General features: G+C 36.2%; 1 protein-coding gene and 1 pseudogene across 9 annotated transcripts in view; one reads left to right on the top strand and one right to left on the bottom strand.

Annotated features, from left to right (window-relative positions):
- MARK3 (microtubule affinity regulating kinase 3) overlaps nucleotides 1-18,252 on the top strand; it is a 136,806-nt gene that overhangs the window by 37,204 nt on the left and 81,350 nt on the right. For all 9 annotated transcript variants that reach the window (XM_072630138.1, XM_072630136.1, XM_072630137.1 and 6 more), the window contains exon 3: nucleotides 13,335-13,388. In XM_072630138.1, the coding sequence (XP_072486239.1) occupies nucleotides 13,335-13,388 (54 nt within the window). The remainder of the gene's footprint in view (nucleotides 1-13,334; nucleotides 13,389-18,252) is intronic.
- On the bottom strand, nucleotides 5,081-5,774 carry LOC140518210 (ADP-sugar pyrophosphatase pseudogene; annotated as a pseudogene).

Raw genomic sequence — 18,252 nt, 5'->3', positions numbered from 1 at the left:
AATGTAAATTTGACCCAGTCAGTCCTATATTTAGTAAACTCCAATGACTTCCTGTTGTTGCTAGGATAAAATATGTACTCCTTTGACTTTTTTCTTTTATTATTTTTTATTTTTCTCCAGATATATGTAAAAACAATTTTAACATTTCAAAATTTTGAGTTCCAAATTCTCTCCCTTCCCCCATTGAGAAGGTAAGTAATTCAGTATAGGTTATACATGGGCAGTCATGCAAAACATTTCCATAACAATCATATTGTGAAGGAAAACATAGACCAAAACCTCAAGAAAAATAAAGAAAGCAAAAAAAAGTGTGCTTCAATCTGTATTTGGATCATCAGTTATTTCTCAGGCATGAATAGCATTTTTCATTATAAGTCCTTCAGAATTGTCCTGGATCATTATATAGCTGAGAACAGCTAAGTCATTCTCAGCTGATCATCTTAAGATATTGTTGTTATTTTGGATACAGTACATTTCACTTTGCATCAGCTCACACAGGGTTTCTCCAGACTTTTCCAAGGGCATCCCACTTGTCATTTCCCATAACATAATAGTATTCCATTATAATCGCATACCACAACTTGTTCATCCATTCCTCAATTGATGGAATCCTCTCAATTTTCAATTCTTTGCTCCCAGAAAAGAGCTGTTACAAATATTTTTGTACATGTCTTTTTCCTTTTTGGTTTTTTCTCTCTTTTGGGTTACAAATCTAGTGATGTTATTGCTAGGTCAAAAGGTATGCATGGTTTTATAGCCCTTTGGATATAGTTACAAGTTGCTCTACAGAATAGTTGAATTAGTTCACAACTCCACCAGCAGTGCATTAATGCCCCATTTTCCCCACCTCTCCTCTACCATTTGTCTTTTTCCTTTTCTGTCCTATTAGGCAATCTAATAAGTATGAGTTAGTACCTCAGAATTGTTATAATTTGCATTTCTCCAGTCAATAGTGAGATTTTTTTCATATGACTGTAGATAGCTCTGATTATTTCATCTGAAGACAGTTCGTATCTTTGGATCATTTATCAGCTGGGAAATGGCTCTTATTTTTATATAAATTTGATTCTGTTTTCTCTGTGTTTGGGAAATGAGGCATTTATCAGAGAAACTTGCTTCAAAAATTTTTTTCACAGTTACTATTACTAACTCCATTTCTCTCATCTTATTCCCTCCCCCCCCACCCTATTTATTCTATTCTCTCCCTTTGCCTTGTCCCTCCTCAAAACATTTCGCATCTGATTACCACCTCTTCCAATCTGCCCTCCCTTCTTTCACCACCACCGCCCCCTTATCCTCTTCCCCTACTCCTCTCCCGTAGGGTAATCTAGTTCTATACCCAATTGAGTTATTCCCTTTTTGAGTCAGTTCTGATGAGAGTAAGGTTCACTCAATCCCCTTTACCTCCCCCCAGCCCTGCTTCCCCTTCATTGTAAAAACTTTCTTGTCTCTTTTATGTGAGTTATTTTGTATAACCCTAAGTATTCAAGTCACACCTGTGCCCTCTGTCTATATATACTTCTGTCTACCCTAATAATGAGAAAGTTCTTATGAGTTACAAGTATCATCTTCCCGTGTGTAGGAATTTAAAGTTTAACCTTATTAAATCCCTTATGATTTCCCTTACTAGTTTACCTTTTTATGCTTCACTTTTTTCTTTGTATCTTTTTTCTTTTTTTAAAATTAATTTTCAGTTTTCAACATTCACGTCCACAAAATTTTGAATTTCAACTTTTCTCCCCTTCTCTCCCCTCCCTCCACCCAAGGACACAAGTATTCTAATTACTCCTTCCTCCAGTCTGCTCTCCCTTCTGTCACCTCCCCACTCCATCTCCTTCCCTTCTGTTTTCCTGTAGGGCAAGATAGATTTCTATACTCCATTGGCTATATATTTTATTTCCCAGTTGCATGTAAAACAGTTTTTAACATTCATAGTTAAAGCTTTGAGTTTCACATTCTCTCCCTTTCCCCTTCCCCATCCACCCTCATTGAGAAGGCAACCAATTCAATATAGGTTATACATGTATATGCAAAACACTTCTGTAACAGTCATGTTGTGAAAGACTAACTGTATTTCCCTCTATCCTGTCCCACTCTCCATTTATTCTATTCTCTCCTTTAGCCTGTCCCTCCACAACAGTGCTTACTTTCACTTATCCCTTCCCCCAATTTGTGATCCCTTCTATTATCCCCCCTCCCTAATCCACTTCTTCCCTGCTTTCCTGACTTCCATACCCAATTGAGTGTGTATGTTATTCCCTCCTGAAGCCAAATCCAATGAAAGTAAGGCTTACTTATTCCCTCTTAGCTTCCCCCTCTTCCCCTCCATTGTAAAAGCTTTTTCTTGCCTCTTTTATGTGAGATGATTTACTACATTCTACTTCTCCCTTTCTCTTTCTCCCAGTACTTTCCTCTCAACACAATTTTATTTTTTAGATATCATCCCTTCATAATCAGATCACCCTGTGCTCTCTCGGCCCCCCCCTTTTATTATATTACATTATATTATATTTCTTCCAACTACCCTAATACTGAGAAAGGTCTCATGAGTTACAAATGTCATCTTTTCATGTAAGGAATGTAAATAGTTCAACATTAATGAGTCCCTTACAGTTTCTCTTTCCTGTTTACCTTTTCATGCTTCTCTTGATTCTTGTATTTGAAAGTCACATTTTCTATTCAGCTCTGTTCTTTTCAACAGGAATGTTTGGAAATCCTCTATTTCATTGAAATTCCACTTTTTTCCCTAAGGTGTATCATACTCAGCTTTGCTGAGTAAATGATTCTTGGCTTTAATCCTATGTCCTTTGCCCTCTGGAATATCATATTCCAAGCACTCTGATCCCTTAGTATAGAAGCAGAAAATCTTGTGTTATCATGATTGTGTTTCCACAATATTTAAATTATTTCTTTCTGGCTACTTGTAATATTTTCTCCTTGACCTGGGAACTCTGGAATTTGGCTACAGTATTCCTAGGAGTTTTCTTTTTGTGATCTCTTTCAGGAGATGATTGGTGGATTCTTTCCATTTCTATTTTGCCCTCTGGTTCTAGAATATCCAGGCAGTTTTCCTCAATAATTTCTTAAAAGATGAGGTCTAGATTCTTTTTTTGATGATGACTTTCAAGTAGTCCATCAATTTCTAAATTATCACTCCAGGATCCATTTCTCATGTCAGTTGTTTTTGCAGTGAAATTTTTCACATTGTCTTCTATTTTTTCATCTCTTGGTTCTGTTTTATAATTTCTTGATTTTTTTATAAAGCTATTAGCTTCCATTCTAATTTTGAAGGAGCTTTTGGACCTCTTTTTTCATTTGGCCCATTCTCCTTTTTAAGGCGTTCTTCTCCTCTTTGGGTTTTTGGATCTTTTGCCATTTGGGTTGTTCTAATTTTAAAGGTGTTATTTTCTCAGCATATTTTGGAATCTCCTTTAGTAAGCTCTTGACTTGTTTTTCATGATTTTCTTGCATTACTCTCATTTCTCTTCCCAATTTTTCCTCTGCTTCTCTTACTTGATTTTCAAAATCCGTTTTGAGCTCCCCTATGGCCTGAGACCAATTAATATTTTTCTTGGAGGCCTTGAATGCAGGAGCTTTGACTTTGTTGTCGTCTTGTGGTTGTATCTTTTGATCTTCCTCATCACCAAAGATGTAAGAAAATACCTTTTTACCAAGAAAGTAAGATTCCATGGTCTGATTTTCTTCCCCTTCCCCTTCTCATTTTCCCAGCTAATTACTTGATTTTTGAGCTCTTTATTAAATAAAGGGTTCCAGAAGCAACCTACTGTGGCAGTGGCTGTTGCTGCCCTGGGGCTGGGGTTGGGGCCAGGATGGGAGCTGGACCATGCTCCCCTCTCAACCAGGTGAGAGACCTTTCCCTCTGACCTTTGAAGCTGTGTTTGTGGGTTAAGAAATCTGCAAACTGCTGCAGCTGCCAGTGATTCAGTCCCCTAAGGCCTATTCCACCCCCATTTGTGCCAGCACAGCCCTTATGGAACTGTGCTCCTTTCCCAGTCCAGTGCAGTAAGCCCTTCCTATCAACCTTCCAGTTTGTCTTGGGCTGGAAATTTGTTTCAGTCTATCATTTTGTGACTTCTGTTGCTCTGGAATTTGTTTAGAGTAATTTTTTACAGATTTTTTTGAGGATTTTGTTGGAGAGAGCCCAAGCAGGTCTCTGTTTCTACTTTGCCATCTTGGCTCCACCTATGCTTCTCTTGAGTCTTGTAACTGAAAGTCGTATTTTTCTATTCAGCTTTTGTCTTTTCCTCAAGAATGCTTGGAAGTCCTCTATTTCATTGAAATTCCATTTTTTCCTCTGAAGGATTATATTCAGTTTTGCTGGGTACATGATTCCTGGTTGTAATCCTAACTCCTTTGCCCTCCAGAATATCATATTCCAAGCCCTCTGATCCTTTAAAGTAGAAGCTGTCAAATCTTATATTAACCTGACTGGTTCCATGATACTTGAATTGTTTCTTTCTGGATGTTTCCAACATTTTCTCCTTGACCTGGGAGCTCTGGAATTTGGTTATAATATTTCTGGGAGTTGTCATATTATTTTTCCCTCTGGTTCTAGATTATTAGAGCAGTTTTCTTTGAAAATTTCTTAAAAGATGGTGTCTAGGCTCTTTTTTTGATCATGGCTTTCAGGCAGTCCAATAATTTTCCAATTATCTCTCCTTGATCTATTTTTCAGGGCACTTGTTTTTCAGTGAGATATTTCACATTGTCTTCTATTTTTTTTCATTCTTTTGATTTTGTTTTATTGTTTCTTGATTTCCCATGAAGTTATTAGCCTGCATTGCATTTGTTCATTCTAATTTTGAAGAAGTATTTGCTTTTTTTTACTTTTAGATTTTTATGTTTGTGCACTCCTTATTGAATAATTCAAACTTAGCCTAAAATAGAGTTCAAAACATTAGCTTACATTTCACTGATAATACAATTCCATCAACATTGTGTGCATTGTATATTGCTTTTATTTTATGAAAAAGCTAATTCAAAACCTACATTAACTATGTGAATACAAAGTCCAAACTGTGAAAGTTATTGGCCTCATTTATAGAAACATAAAGGTGAGTCTTGGTCAGGTTCAGAATTTCAGGAATAGTACTTGAAAGGGTTTTGCATTGGCATGTTTAAGTGCCAAAGCATAAGAATAGACTCTGGCATCCTCCTTGAGATGTTTATCAGCAACCAGGTCATCAGTTCTCTTCAGTAGATCATTCTTTGGTAAAGAAACTGCTTTCACAAATCCTCCATCTCGAAGCTTTGGCTTAGGTCTCACATTTCCAGCATCATCTTCATTAATCATCAGTCACTATATATATAGTACAATTTGACAAATCTGGGTTCATGCATACAGCTGGAGAATATTCAGCAACATCACCTTCTTAATCAGTTTCTTCCTCAAGCTTATGAAGAATGGATATCTCTGGACTTTCATTGTCATTTGTGAGACTGCTAGAAACTAAGCAATAGCCTCCTATTGGGGTTCTGACTGCTTCACCAGGACAATGCATTCATAATGAAGAGTCCTTTTTAATACTTGTTTAATTGCAACACCAGTTGCTCTCCTAGTAGTATGTTTCAGTTTCCCAAGCTCTTGTTTTACCAGTGGGAACCACATAAGTTGTTTGTTCAAACTTAACCCATTTTCCTTGTGTAATCAATTCTTCTGTTACTATAGACTCTTTGATAACTTTATGAGAATCCACAGGTGCTTTGTTTTCCATTTTCAAAACATGTGGTCCTTGCTGTCCTCTAGTAAGTTCACTCTGCCCTGAGGTATCAGGTGCTGCGAAGAGCATCTCAGGGGAAGGAATAGGTAGAAAGTGGGGGGGGGGGGGGGGAGGTTGTGGCTACAGGGTCCAAGTCCAGGAATTATTTTCTTCAGTGAGCTTTTGAGCCTCCTTTTCTATTTGTCTAATTCTACTTTTTAAAGAGTTTTTTTTTTCCTAAAGTGAATTTTTGTGCTTTTTCCATTTGGCCAATTCTGTTTTTGAAGGCATTCTTCTCCTCCCTTGGCTTTTTGTACCTCTTTTACCATTTGGCCTAGTCTGTTTTTTAAGGTGTTTTTTCTTCAGTGTTTTTTGTGTGTCTCCTTTACCCTAAGCTGTTGACTCTATTTTCATGATTTTATTGCCTCACTCAATTTCTCTTCCCAATTTCTCCTCTATCTCTCACTTGATTTTCAAAGCTCTTCCATGGCCTGAGACCAATTCATATTTTTCTTGGAGGCTTTGGATATAGGAACTTTGTTGTCTTTTTCTGAGTGTATGTTTTGATCTTCCTTGTCAGTATAGTAATTTTCTGTGATCAAATTTTTTTTCTATTGTTTCCTCATATTCCCGGCCTATTACTTGACTTTTAACTCTTTGTTAAAGTAGGACTCGTCTTCCAGAGTGGAGGTTGCACTGTCTCAAGCTTCAGGGGTTTTGTGTAGCTATTTTCAGAGATACTTTAAGTTTTCAGTTCTACCAAGGTAGTATGATCTAAGGAGAGGTGTTAACTACTCTCCTGGCCTGTACTCTAGTCTATGGGTGATTATAAGCACTCTTTTCTGCCCTGAAACTATGAGGAGGGTCCCTCCTCCACTGCAAGCTGCCATGTGGTAGTGCTCCTCCTCCCCCTGGGACAGTGATCTAGATCCAAGTATGGGCAAAGCAACAGAGTTTTGCTTCAGTGTTAACAGAGAAACCCTTGTAATTTACTGACCAGTTGTTTGATCCCCTTACCATCTGGGCTGAGACCTCTGAAAGCAGCTGTTGCTGATGATGATTCAGTGACTCCCAAGACCTACTCCTAGTTTGCTGGGGCCAGGCTCTCTCACCCAGGTACAACAGACCTTTCCTGCCAACCTTCTAAGTTGTCTTGAGCAGAAAAATTTTCAGTCTGTTTTTCCGTGAGTTCTGCTGCATAGTCATTATTTAAAGATATTTGGAGGGTTTTGAGGGAGAGCTCAGGCAAGTCCCTGCCTTTACTCTGCCATATTGGCTCCTCCTTTTATTTTTTTTAAAGCTTTTCATTACCTACCACTAATCTTTTCAGTTTCATTGACCATTATTCTCTGTCCCACTCTGCCAACTCTTTCTCACATATAATGCTCTATCTCTCGTTTCTGTGGATTTACCCAGGCTATCCCAAATGTCTTCCTCCTTCCCATTCTATTTCCTGATTTCTTGATTTTACTTGATATTACTTGATATTTATATTTACATAAATATATTTATATTTATGCTATATATTTACATATGTACTTGTCTCTCCTATTAGTGTGTTAAGTTCCTTACAAGGAAGAATTATTTCATTCTTTGTATTTGTTTCTCTAACTCCATATATAATGCCTGGTACATATTAGGGACTCAGTAAATAGTTGATGATTGATAAACTCCTCTGTTTATCTTTTAAAAGAAATTTATTTCCAGTTTTTCTTTCTAACTTACTTAAACATTACTTCCCCTCCCACTCTCGATATAGCCTGACATAGTCTGTTTTTCATACTTGATACTCTTTCTCTATCTCCTGTCTACATGCCTTTGTTCTGGCCATCTCATGCCTGAAACATATTCTTTCTTTATTTCTGCCCCATATTGGCCTTCTTTTCCTTTAAGATACAGCTCAGACACCCCCTTATACATGAAATCTCTCTTGATTTCCTCAACTGCTAGTACCTTTCCTTTTAAACTATTTTGTATTTAATTACTTTGTATCTATTTGAATTTTTTTTATTTTTATTATATATTAGTTATATGTGGACTTGTCTTTTCCTGTTAATTTAGTAGTTCCTTTGGATTAGAGATTGCTTTCATTTGTTGCATTTATATTCCTATACCTAGCACAGTGTTTGGAACATAGTAATACTTAATGACATACTTATTGATTGATTTATAATATATAAAGTATTTTGCAGACTTCTAAGCACTCTATAAATGACATTTATAGTTATTACTGTGTTGGTTAGGTCAAGTTGCTTTGAACAGGGAGTAATAATGAGTATTGTGAAATAAGTGTTGAAAAGCAGGCTGGATTTTGAAGGGTTTTAAATGCCAAAAAAAAAGTTTGTATTTTATTCTAGAGGTCATACATGTGCTTTAGGAAGATTAAAATGTTAGCCCTGTAGAAGATATATAGGAGGAACAAGTGCCTGGAAACAAGAAGACAGTTGTACTAGCTTAGGCTAAGCATGAGGTGATGAAGAGAATGAGAGAGAGAAGGGGAAAACTTAAAGAAATGTTGTGGAACTATAGAGACAAGACTTGGCAACTAATGAAGTTTGAGGGGTTAGGGAGAGAGAGAAGTTGAAAAGTTTCAAAGGTGGGCAACTAGAAGAATAATGATGCTTTCTACCAAAACAGGGAAGGTAGGCCAAAGTGGTTGGTTTAATGAGTTGCATTTTGAATATGTTATATTTGAGATGCTTGTGGGACATTCAGGTCCAGAAAGAAGTTGATGATGTTAGACTGGAACTCAGGAAAGGGGCTACAAATGTGGATTTTGGAGTCAAATACTTAGGAATGTTATTTATCACCAAGAACTAGAAGATAGAGAGACAGAATGTCTCAGGACAGAGGCCTGGGAGTAGTAAATCCACACTTATAACAGGAAGAAATGGATAATGATCCTACAAAGTTCTAAAGGTACTCTTATTTCTTCTCCCCCATTAGAATGTAAGCATTGCATTATACATTTAATTATTCGGAATAAGTATATTTTTCTAGGTTTCTCTTGCTTCTTGTGTTTGTATTTCAAAGTTCCTACTTAGCTTTGAACTTTTGATCAGAAATGCTTCAGTCCTCTGCTTCACTAAAGTGTATTTCCCTCTTGTAGCACATTGTTTAATTTTGTGTAGGCTAAGTTACTATTGGTTGCAAATCTTTTTTGCCTTTTGGAATATTATACTCCTCAAGATTTTCTCTCATTTATAGCTGGCATTTATAGCTTTCTGTAATCATGTTTTGATCCTTGGTACTTGTGGGAGCTCTGAATTTGGCTATAATACTTCTTGAACTTTTTCTTTCAGGAGGTGATCAGTGGATTTTTTCTATCCTTCCTTTGGCTTCTGGTTCTAAGTAGACCTGAGAAATTTTCATTTATCATTTCTTGAAATAAAGTATTCTGGATTTTGTCTTCTTTGGATCATGGTTTTCAGGAAGTCCAGTGTTTTTTAAACATCTCTTGACTTTTTTTCTTGGTCAGTTGTTTTCGATAGATCAAATTATGTTTTCTTTTTGTTTTATTCTAATATTTTATTCTATTCTAGTTTTATTATAATATTTCTTGCTGTATCATATAGTCTGATTTTGTTTGGTATATTGTTATTTTCAGTCTCTGTAATTTAGATAAGGTTTACCACTTTGTTTTCTGAGCTGTTTATTCTCTTTCTAGGTCACGAGGGGGCAACCTGTGGCCTCGAGGCTACAACTTGCCCATTTCTGTTCTAGGTCTTTACTATTAATTTCTTTTTTTATTTTATTTTTAAAATTGCTTAATTTCTTTTATCCGGTCATGTAAGTCCTTGTGGGAAGGTATCATCAACAAGGATTTAATAAGCTTTTATTGTGTACCAGACTCTGTGCTAAGCACTAAGTACAAAGGAAGGGCAAAAACACAGTCCCTGCACACAGGGAGCTCATAATCTAATGGGAGGAACAACATTCAAATAACTATATACATATGTACAAGATATATACAGTATAAGGGGAAGATTATGTCAAAGGGAAGGCACTAGTAGTCCTCAGTGACTGGGAAAGGCACTCTTGAAGAAGGTGATATTTGAATTGAAACTTGAGGAAGGCTGGAGAAACCAATAGGCAGAAATAAGGAAGGAGAACATTCCAGGCATGAGTACAGCCATTGAAAAGGCATGAAAGGATCATATAACAGGAATAGCAGAAAGACCAGTGTAGAGGTATCAGAGAGGGAGTAAAGTGCAAGAAGGAACTAAATTGTGAAAGACAAACAGAACATTCTATATTTGGTCCTAGACAGTGGAAGCCACTAGAATTTATTGAATAGGGGATTAATGTAGACAGACCTGCATTTTAGGAAAATCATTTGGGCAGCAGTGTCAACTTGATGCAAAGAGGCTATTTCAGTAGTCCAGGAGTGAAGTGATCAAGACCTGCTCCAGAGTGGGGGCTTTGTGAGTGGAGAGGAGACATGCACAAGCAATGTTGTGAGTCTGGATATGTGAGTTTGAGTAAGGTGGAGTTGAGGATGATATGGAAGTTGTAGGCTTGGGTACTGAGAGGATAGCTAGTGGTTCCTGTCCTTAACAGTAATAGAGAAGCTGGAAAGTGGAGGTAGGTGGGGATGGGCGAATGAGTTTTATTTTAGATCTGTTGAGTTTAAGATGTCTATGAGATAACTAGTTTGAGATGTCAAATAGGCAATTGGAGATTTGAAACTAGAGGCCAAGAGAGGTTAGGGTTGGATAAACAGATCTGAAAATCATCTGTGTAGAGATGATCATTGAAGGAAAAGAGAAGATAGCTCAGGGTAGAACCTTAGGAACACATATATGGTTAGTGGGCATGACCTGGAGGAAAAAGCAGCAAAAGACTGAGAATAAGCAGTCAGAAAAGTAGGAGAACCAGAAGAAAGTGGTGGAATAAAATCCTAGACAGGAGAGAGTATCCAACAGAGAAGCATGTTTAATAGTGTCAGAGACTGCAGAAAGGTCAAGAAGGATGAAGATTTTTAAAAGACCATTAAGTTTGGCAATTGAGAGGTCATTTGTAACTTCAGAGACAGTAGTTGTAGATGAAGAATGTGGTCAGAAACCAGAATAGAGAAAGTTTAGAAGAGAGTAAGAGAAGAGGAGGTAGAGGTACCATTTGTAGATGGCCTTCTCATGAAATTTGGTCCTTGAAGTGAGAAGATAGAGAACTATAGCTAGTGGGAATGAATGGATCAAGTTAGGAGAGAGAGAGAGAGAGTTCAGTTAGTAGGGAAGCAGCCACTAGAGAGTGAGAAATTGAAGATTAGTGAAAGTGATACAGAGGAAAGAATGGAAGCTTTTGGACAGTTTGGTTGGTCCACTGCTTGTTCTTGATTTAGGTCACTTCAGTTCCTGTATTGATCTGTGCCTTCTAAGGCCCTCTGAAGTTTGTTGCCATGGGTCTTCAGCCTTTCTTTGTTGACTCAGTAGAATATACTGTGGTGGGCATCTTTGTTTCCGGTTCTTTGTTACCACAAAAAGTGCTGCTTATAAATATTTGGGCATATGTAGAGCCTCATAATTGAGGTATGCGCCAGCAGTGAAATCTCTGGGTCAAAACATATGGACATTTTAGTAACTTTATTTTCATAATTCCAAATTGATTTCTATAATGTTCTATTTCAGAGGTTCACCAACATTGCATTAGTTTCTCTGTCTTTCTAATAACTCTTTAACATGAACTGTTCTGGTCTTTTGATATATTGCCAATTTGCTGGTTGTGAAGTGAAACCCCCTTTTTACTTCTTCAGTGATGGCAGTAGAGTGGCAGAAAAAAAGTGCAGAGGGTGGTAAGAAAAACACAACTTTTAGATGACTTGTAAGCATTAATTTAGCTGTTCTCTTAAATGTTAGATCCGTGTTCATTGGGTTTCCTGTTGGAGTAAGTGAATTTTTCAATTTTGAGATCCTTGCTATAAATGAAACTAGAAGACAGAAGAATGCTGTAGTTAAATGAAAGTTTATGATTTTCACCTGCTTGGAGAGTAAATGAAAAGAGTTGGTGTGGGTTTTATAGTGCATCCAAAGTCAACAAGAAGCATCATTTTAGTAGTACTACTATTAATGATTCGAACTCAAACTCATTTGAGTGATTGGTTCCCTGGATGTTTGTCTGGTTCTCAATCATGCCTGTCAGTGCTGCCCTTTTTTATTTCAGTACTACTGAAAATGCCAACCTAGAAAAAAAGAATCATCATTTCATGTGGTCATCTTCTTTTGCATTTTTCAGAACTATATGCAAAAAGACCACCATGAAAATATTTGTAGCTGATATGCCAACATCTTTTTGTAGAAGTTGAAGATGTAGAGAAATTTTATGAAAATTCAACAAGATCTTGCAAATTAAATCAATGTATGCTTTTGACTTGGTGACTTCAGTGTTAGAATGGAAGTAGAAAAGGGGCATTGAAAAATGTTGGAATGTCTAATATGGAAATTTGCTTTATGTGATTTCACATATATAATATCACTGCTTGCCTTTTCAATGTATGGAGGAGTGACTAAAGGAAGGGAGTTCAGAATTCAAAATTTTTAAAAAATAAACAGTAAAAATAATTAATAAAATGTTTTTATAAAAGAAAAATGTCATTTAGGGATAAGTAATGAGAGAGACCAAAGTCTTGTACGATACACAGAAGCCTTATTGCCAGTATACCAGGAATATTTTTTCAAGAGAAGAATTAGAAGGTGTTGGACATAGGAGCATTGCAAAAAATTAAATTGACTATATTTTAATATGTGTGAAGTGATTCTTTACTAATGTGTGTTTTTCTTGAATCACCTGTCTATGTACTGTCAGATCATAAACTTGTTAGGACAAGAATTAAAAAAATACAAAACTAAAAGAATGAAAACTAAAGATGTGATTTTCAATTTTAATAACTCTAATTATACTTAATGTAAATGAGTTACTGATGCTGAAAGGTGGGAAATTAGATGAAGGAAAAGATCCAGATTTTAATGATTTCATACACAATTTCAACTGATATGAGTGAATATTTTATTCACTTGCCAAGAAGAAAGCTGTAGCGGCCAGGGACACACTGTTGTAGAGTATGAACTAATTTGTAAACTCTTGGCATGGTGAAAGATTAGGTATAGTATCCCTTCATAAAATAACTTGGTTCGGTGGAGAGAGAAAAAAAAACTTTAGTGAAAGCTTAGCAGGAAGCCCAACTCAACATAATTCTTAGTTGGAATTTGTGAATACCAGTTTTCGTTATTTAATGTGTGTATGGAAGAGATTTACAGTAGTATAATGGAAAATGAGTCTTAAGAGTTAGAATGTTTCATGTCTCTCTTCTGATATTAGTATATGATGTTTAAGATATTTGTCCTGTATAAATATATCTCTTCTTATTATATGAAATGAAATGATTTTTTGTTAAAACTATCCTAAACATTAATTTTCACAAAAGCATGTGTTTGTTTTGATTAAAAAATGACACTGTCCCAAATGAAAATTATTGTTTTTAGAGTTTGGTATGTGTATGGTTGAATTTTTGCTTATTCCTTTTTCGGAATAAGCATTTTTAGAATTTTTACCATAGTAGTTAGTATGGTTTTAAAGCATAAATTCTCAAAATCCATGATTTTTCTTTTTTTCCACTAGGTTGCTATAAAAATAATTGATAAGACTCAATTGAATCCAACAAGTTTACAGAAGGTAAGGCTGTTTATCTTGTGAACATTATTGGGGGAAAAAAATACGCTTTTTAACCATCATTCTTTTCCCATTCTATTTCATAAATTCTTTAATATTTATTCACTTAATAGTGTAACAAAACTCTTTTCTCTCCAAAATACTTCGATAATATGAAATATCTGTGTGAGAAATTCCTTAAATCTACTAAAATTTCAATCTTTTAAAAAGTTGCAAAGGCCAAAATTTAATTATTAATTAATAGCCAGCTTTCTGCGATGAACTTCATGTGCTTAGTTTAACTAGTCTTCTGAGGCACACATACCTGAGCCCATATTTGAAGCTTATAAAGTTGCTAGAACTTAGCAGAAGACATATACTTTGATTACCAAAAGTCATCACCTCATCATGATGCATTATTAACACAGGACTTTATTGCAGCTTCATTGCAATACATGAAGAAGTTTTCAAGTGGAGATGTCTGTCATGCTTGAAGCTGAAGCTTTTAATTACATCAAACCTGTTATTTAGAAAATATTGAAATCTGCCAGAAATTTGTTTATGAATAATGTTTATGAAGCACTTTTATTAAGAAGGGCAATATAAATCCAAAGGATAAAAATGAAGAGGCAGCATTGAATAGTGGGAAGAGTTTGGGATTTAGGATCTGAGAACCTCAGTGCAAACCCTGGATGTGTTGCATTACCTGCGTGACTTTGTACAAGTTGCTTACCTTCTCTGGGCCTCAGTTTCCTCAATTTTAAAACTGAGTCAGATTAGATAGTTTCTAAGGCCTCTTCCTGCTCTAAATCTGATCCTGTAAGTTTATGTGAGCAGTTTTGTCCACATGTCTGTACTGAAGGATCTGAGATTGAGACTCTTAAAATATACAAACCATTTAACATTACTGTCTTCAAGTTGTTAGACCATGTTGAAGGGAAGAATGGTAATGAATGAAAGTTAAGAGATCTAACTGTTCATCCTATTCCTATTTTAATAATCCGGGCTATATACTGCTGAACCAAAATGGTTCAATGAGCAAAGGGATGATAGAGATCAGTGCTTTTTTTTTTTTTTTTAAAGTCTCATTGATCTGCTTAGTATTTTTGGATAAAACTCTCCTCTACCTTCGAACTGTGACCTGAACTACTGCTTCCTTTTGACTGTGACATAAGAGCTCCTCTCCACTCTGGTACTATGACCAAGACATGCATATGGGCAATAGAATTGCCAGTCTCTGCCAGCTGTATCCAGTATCAGCAAAGGGTCCCCTGTAATCTCTTTCTGACCAATTGTCCAACCCCCTTAGCTAGAATCTGGGCTGAGAATTCCTGAAGCTGCTGCTGCTGCTGCTGTGTGTGTGGGCTCCAGGCAGATTTCTACCCTGGTGTCACAAACTTCTGCTGCTAACCTCTTAAGCTTTTCTTAGGCTTGGAAAATGTCTAATCCTGCCTTTGTTGGTTTCACCACTCCAAAATTTGATTGGAGGCATTATTTTAAACTTGTTTGGAGGAGAATTTTGAGAGAGTCCAGCTGGGTTGTCTCTGGTCTACCATCTTGGTTCAGCTACCCTCAACTTGAGGGGTTTTGTATTCTGAGTAAAGAGCTGGTAGCTGATAAGACTGAGGGGGAAAGGTACTAAGGAAATGATCAGTGGAGCTGACTCTTGGAGGATATGGGAGAGGGTTGTGACTCAGCATATAAATAAGAAAGTTCATCTTAGTAAGGAAATGGATCAGACTAGAACAGGTAGAGATGTTTTGACATGTCTTGTAGAGGGAGAATTGATGAATGGCTTAGATCCCAAATCCTGATTCTGAAATATCTTTTCTTTTGATTAGTGTCTTTGGTGTTTTTGAAAATAATAGTTAATTAAAAATGTCAATCTTGCCAAATGACTTATACACAGCATTTTCCTGGGACTTTTTTTTTGGTGGGTGTGGGTTAAAAGATGACTTCTCTGAAGTACATTTCCAGTTTGATATATATTGACTTGTTTTCAGATGTTGCATGGCCTTGTTAAGTTTTATTTTATGGATTTTATCCTGTATTTTAGAAGCAAGTAATAGTTCAGTTCATTGTTGAGTAATTAATTGAGCTACACCAAGCTTGACCCTGAAGAAGAGATGAGGAAATGTACCTCCCTTCCTATGTTGAAGTGGTAGGAGAGTATGGGTATGTAACATTACATATACCTTCAGACTTTTTTGAAGTATTGGTTAGTTTTGCAACATTGCTTTTCTTTCTTTTTCTTCTCTTTTAAAAAAATTTTTTGTCACAGAATGATACAGAGGAGAGAGAGCTAGACATAGAGTTGAGAAGACCTGTGTTCAAGTCCTACCCAAGTCATTTAATTTTCCTAGGGAACTCTCTAAAATTGTAGTTTATAGAGAAGATGGTGATTTGCATTGGAAGTTCTTCAGTCACAATTCCGAATACATACGAGATCAGAGGTCTGATCCCCCCACAAAAACAGAGTATGACTAGGTGGAAATAGAGGGATACACATGCATACATCATATGTTAAGATTATATAGAAACAATATTGATAAGAATGAAAGACATAAGTTAATTTTCCACTTTAGGATACTAGGCAAGGTTTGTTAAAATATTTTATTTAGTGTAAATGAAGAAGCATAATGAATAGAGAGGTGGCCCTGTAGTAGAGATGATAGGGTGTTAAGTCTTTTTTCTGACACAGACTGTGTCCCTGGACTAGTTACTTAATGGGCAAGTCACTCAACTTCTTAGTGTCTAGACATTAAGATTATATATCAGAATCTCATATGTATTAGATTGGCTAATGACAGAAAAGATAAATGACAAATGTTGGAGGGAATGTGAGAAAAATGAGACATTAATGCATTGTTGGTGGAGTTGTGAATTGATTCAGCCGTTCCATAGAGCAGTTTGGAACCATACCTAAAGGGCTATAAAATCATGCATACCCTTTGACTTAGCAGTACCACTACTAGGTCTGTATCTTAAAAGAGATTAAAAAAAAGGGAAAAGACCTACGTGTACAAAAATATTTATAGCAGCTCATTTCTGAGGGCAAAGAATTAAAAATTGAGGGGATGCTCATCAATTGGGGAATGGCTGAACAAGTTGTGGCATATGAATGTGATGGAAAACTATTATTCCATAAGAAATGATGAGCAGATGAATTTCAGAAAAACTTGGAAAGACGTGCATGGGCTGATACAAAGTGAAATGTACTGTGTACAAAGTAGTAGTAAAATGATCGGCAGTGAATGACTTAGCTATTCTTAGAAATACAATGATCCAGGACAACTCTGAAGGACCTAGGATGAAAAATGCTATCCATCCGCATAGAAAGAATTGATGGTGTCTAAATATAGATTGAAATATACTTTTTAAACTTTCTTTATTTTTCTTGAGATTTTATTTGTTTGTTTTTTGATCTATGTTTTCTTTCACTACATGACTATTATGGGTATATTTTGCATGACTACACATGTGTAACCTATATTGAACTGCTTGCTTTCTAATGAGAGGAGAGTAAGGAAGGAGCAAGGGAGAGAATTTGGATTCAAAGTTTTATAAATGTTAAAAATTGTTTTTATATGTAACTGGGGGAAAATAAATTTAAAAAAAAAAAAAAAGATTACATATCAGAGCTATCCAGAGAGGGAGGGAGCCCATGACCTCGCTTCTACCACTGCCGGGGAATTCCCTGCTGCCACTTGAGACTGGGACCTAGGAAAAAGGAGACAAAATGTCTGAGGATTGCAGCACTGCTGACAGGAACATCAAGGTGTGGAAGAGCAAGAAGCTCATCAAGAGCCTAGAAGCACCCTGTGGCAATGGCACCAGCATATCATTGATCATTCTTCTCAAAGACCAAATATCTTGAGTGGCAAAAAAAGTGTTAGCAGATGAGTTTGGAACTTCGTCCAACATGAAGTCTTTTGTAAATCATTTTACAGTTCTGGGAATCATAATATCTGTACAACAAAGACCCCCAATTCTATCAAATGGTGTGGTTGTTTACTGTGAAACAAATTTGACAGAATGAAGAAAAAGAAAGTCAGTATTGATTTTGAACCTTTCAAACCAGTATATATCATTGTATCTGTGACAACAAAGGGTCTTTCAATGTTACAACAAGCTTACCTTTATCATAATGGATGATAGTAGTGAACACTGTGGCACTCTCCAAGGAAACATGAGAAGTCCTGAACAAATTCACTGGATCTCCCCAAAGAACCACAACTAAGTAGTGAAGGTGGCAGAAACTGTTGTGCAATTGTTTATTTCTTGGGACAAAATAAGTGTGGCTGGGCTTTTAGCTAGATCAACTGACATATTTACTCAGGCTGCTAACTTTGAAATTAGCCAAAACACCAGGGAATACTGTTTTGGAGTTGAAGATACACTAAAGACTTTGGAAAGGAAAGCTGAAGAGATCTTTCCAATCTTTGAAAATCTAGATATGAGATACCAGAGCACTGAATTTAATCCAAGAGCAAGAGGATCAATCTCACTTTACAGCCAAAAGGACAGGCAAGGAACATGAGCTGATAGGAATATGTCACAGCTTTAATGGTTTACTAAAAACAATACAAAATTTGTAGCACCTAAGGAAATTTTTACAGACAAGCCTCAAGGAAAGATCTCAGTTTGTAAAAATTACATCTCTTGTGGAATTGCATACATTTTTTGGTACTCGGTGAATTTCTAGTTAATGGAATACCAAGGGAGAGATGATGAATTTTTTTGCCCTTGATAACATCTAGGTAACATACCTACATCCAGCAAAACATGCCTCATCTTCCAGCATCTAACCCAAGGAACAAATGCATGATGAAACCAAAAAGATCTGTCTTATAATTGGAACATTTCCAGATCTTGATCTATTAGCATT

The sequence above is a fragment of the Notamacropus eugenii genome, chromosome 1 (assembly GCF_028372415.1).
Source record: "Notamacropus eugenii isolate mMacEug1 chromosome 1, mMacEug1.pri_v2, whole genome shotgun sequence".
Classification (NCBI taxonomy): Eukaryota; Metazoa; Chordata; class Mammalia; order Diprotodontia; family Macropodidae; genus Notamacropus; species Notamacropus eugenii.
This window is presented reverse-complemented; position numbering and strand designations above follow the sequence as displayed.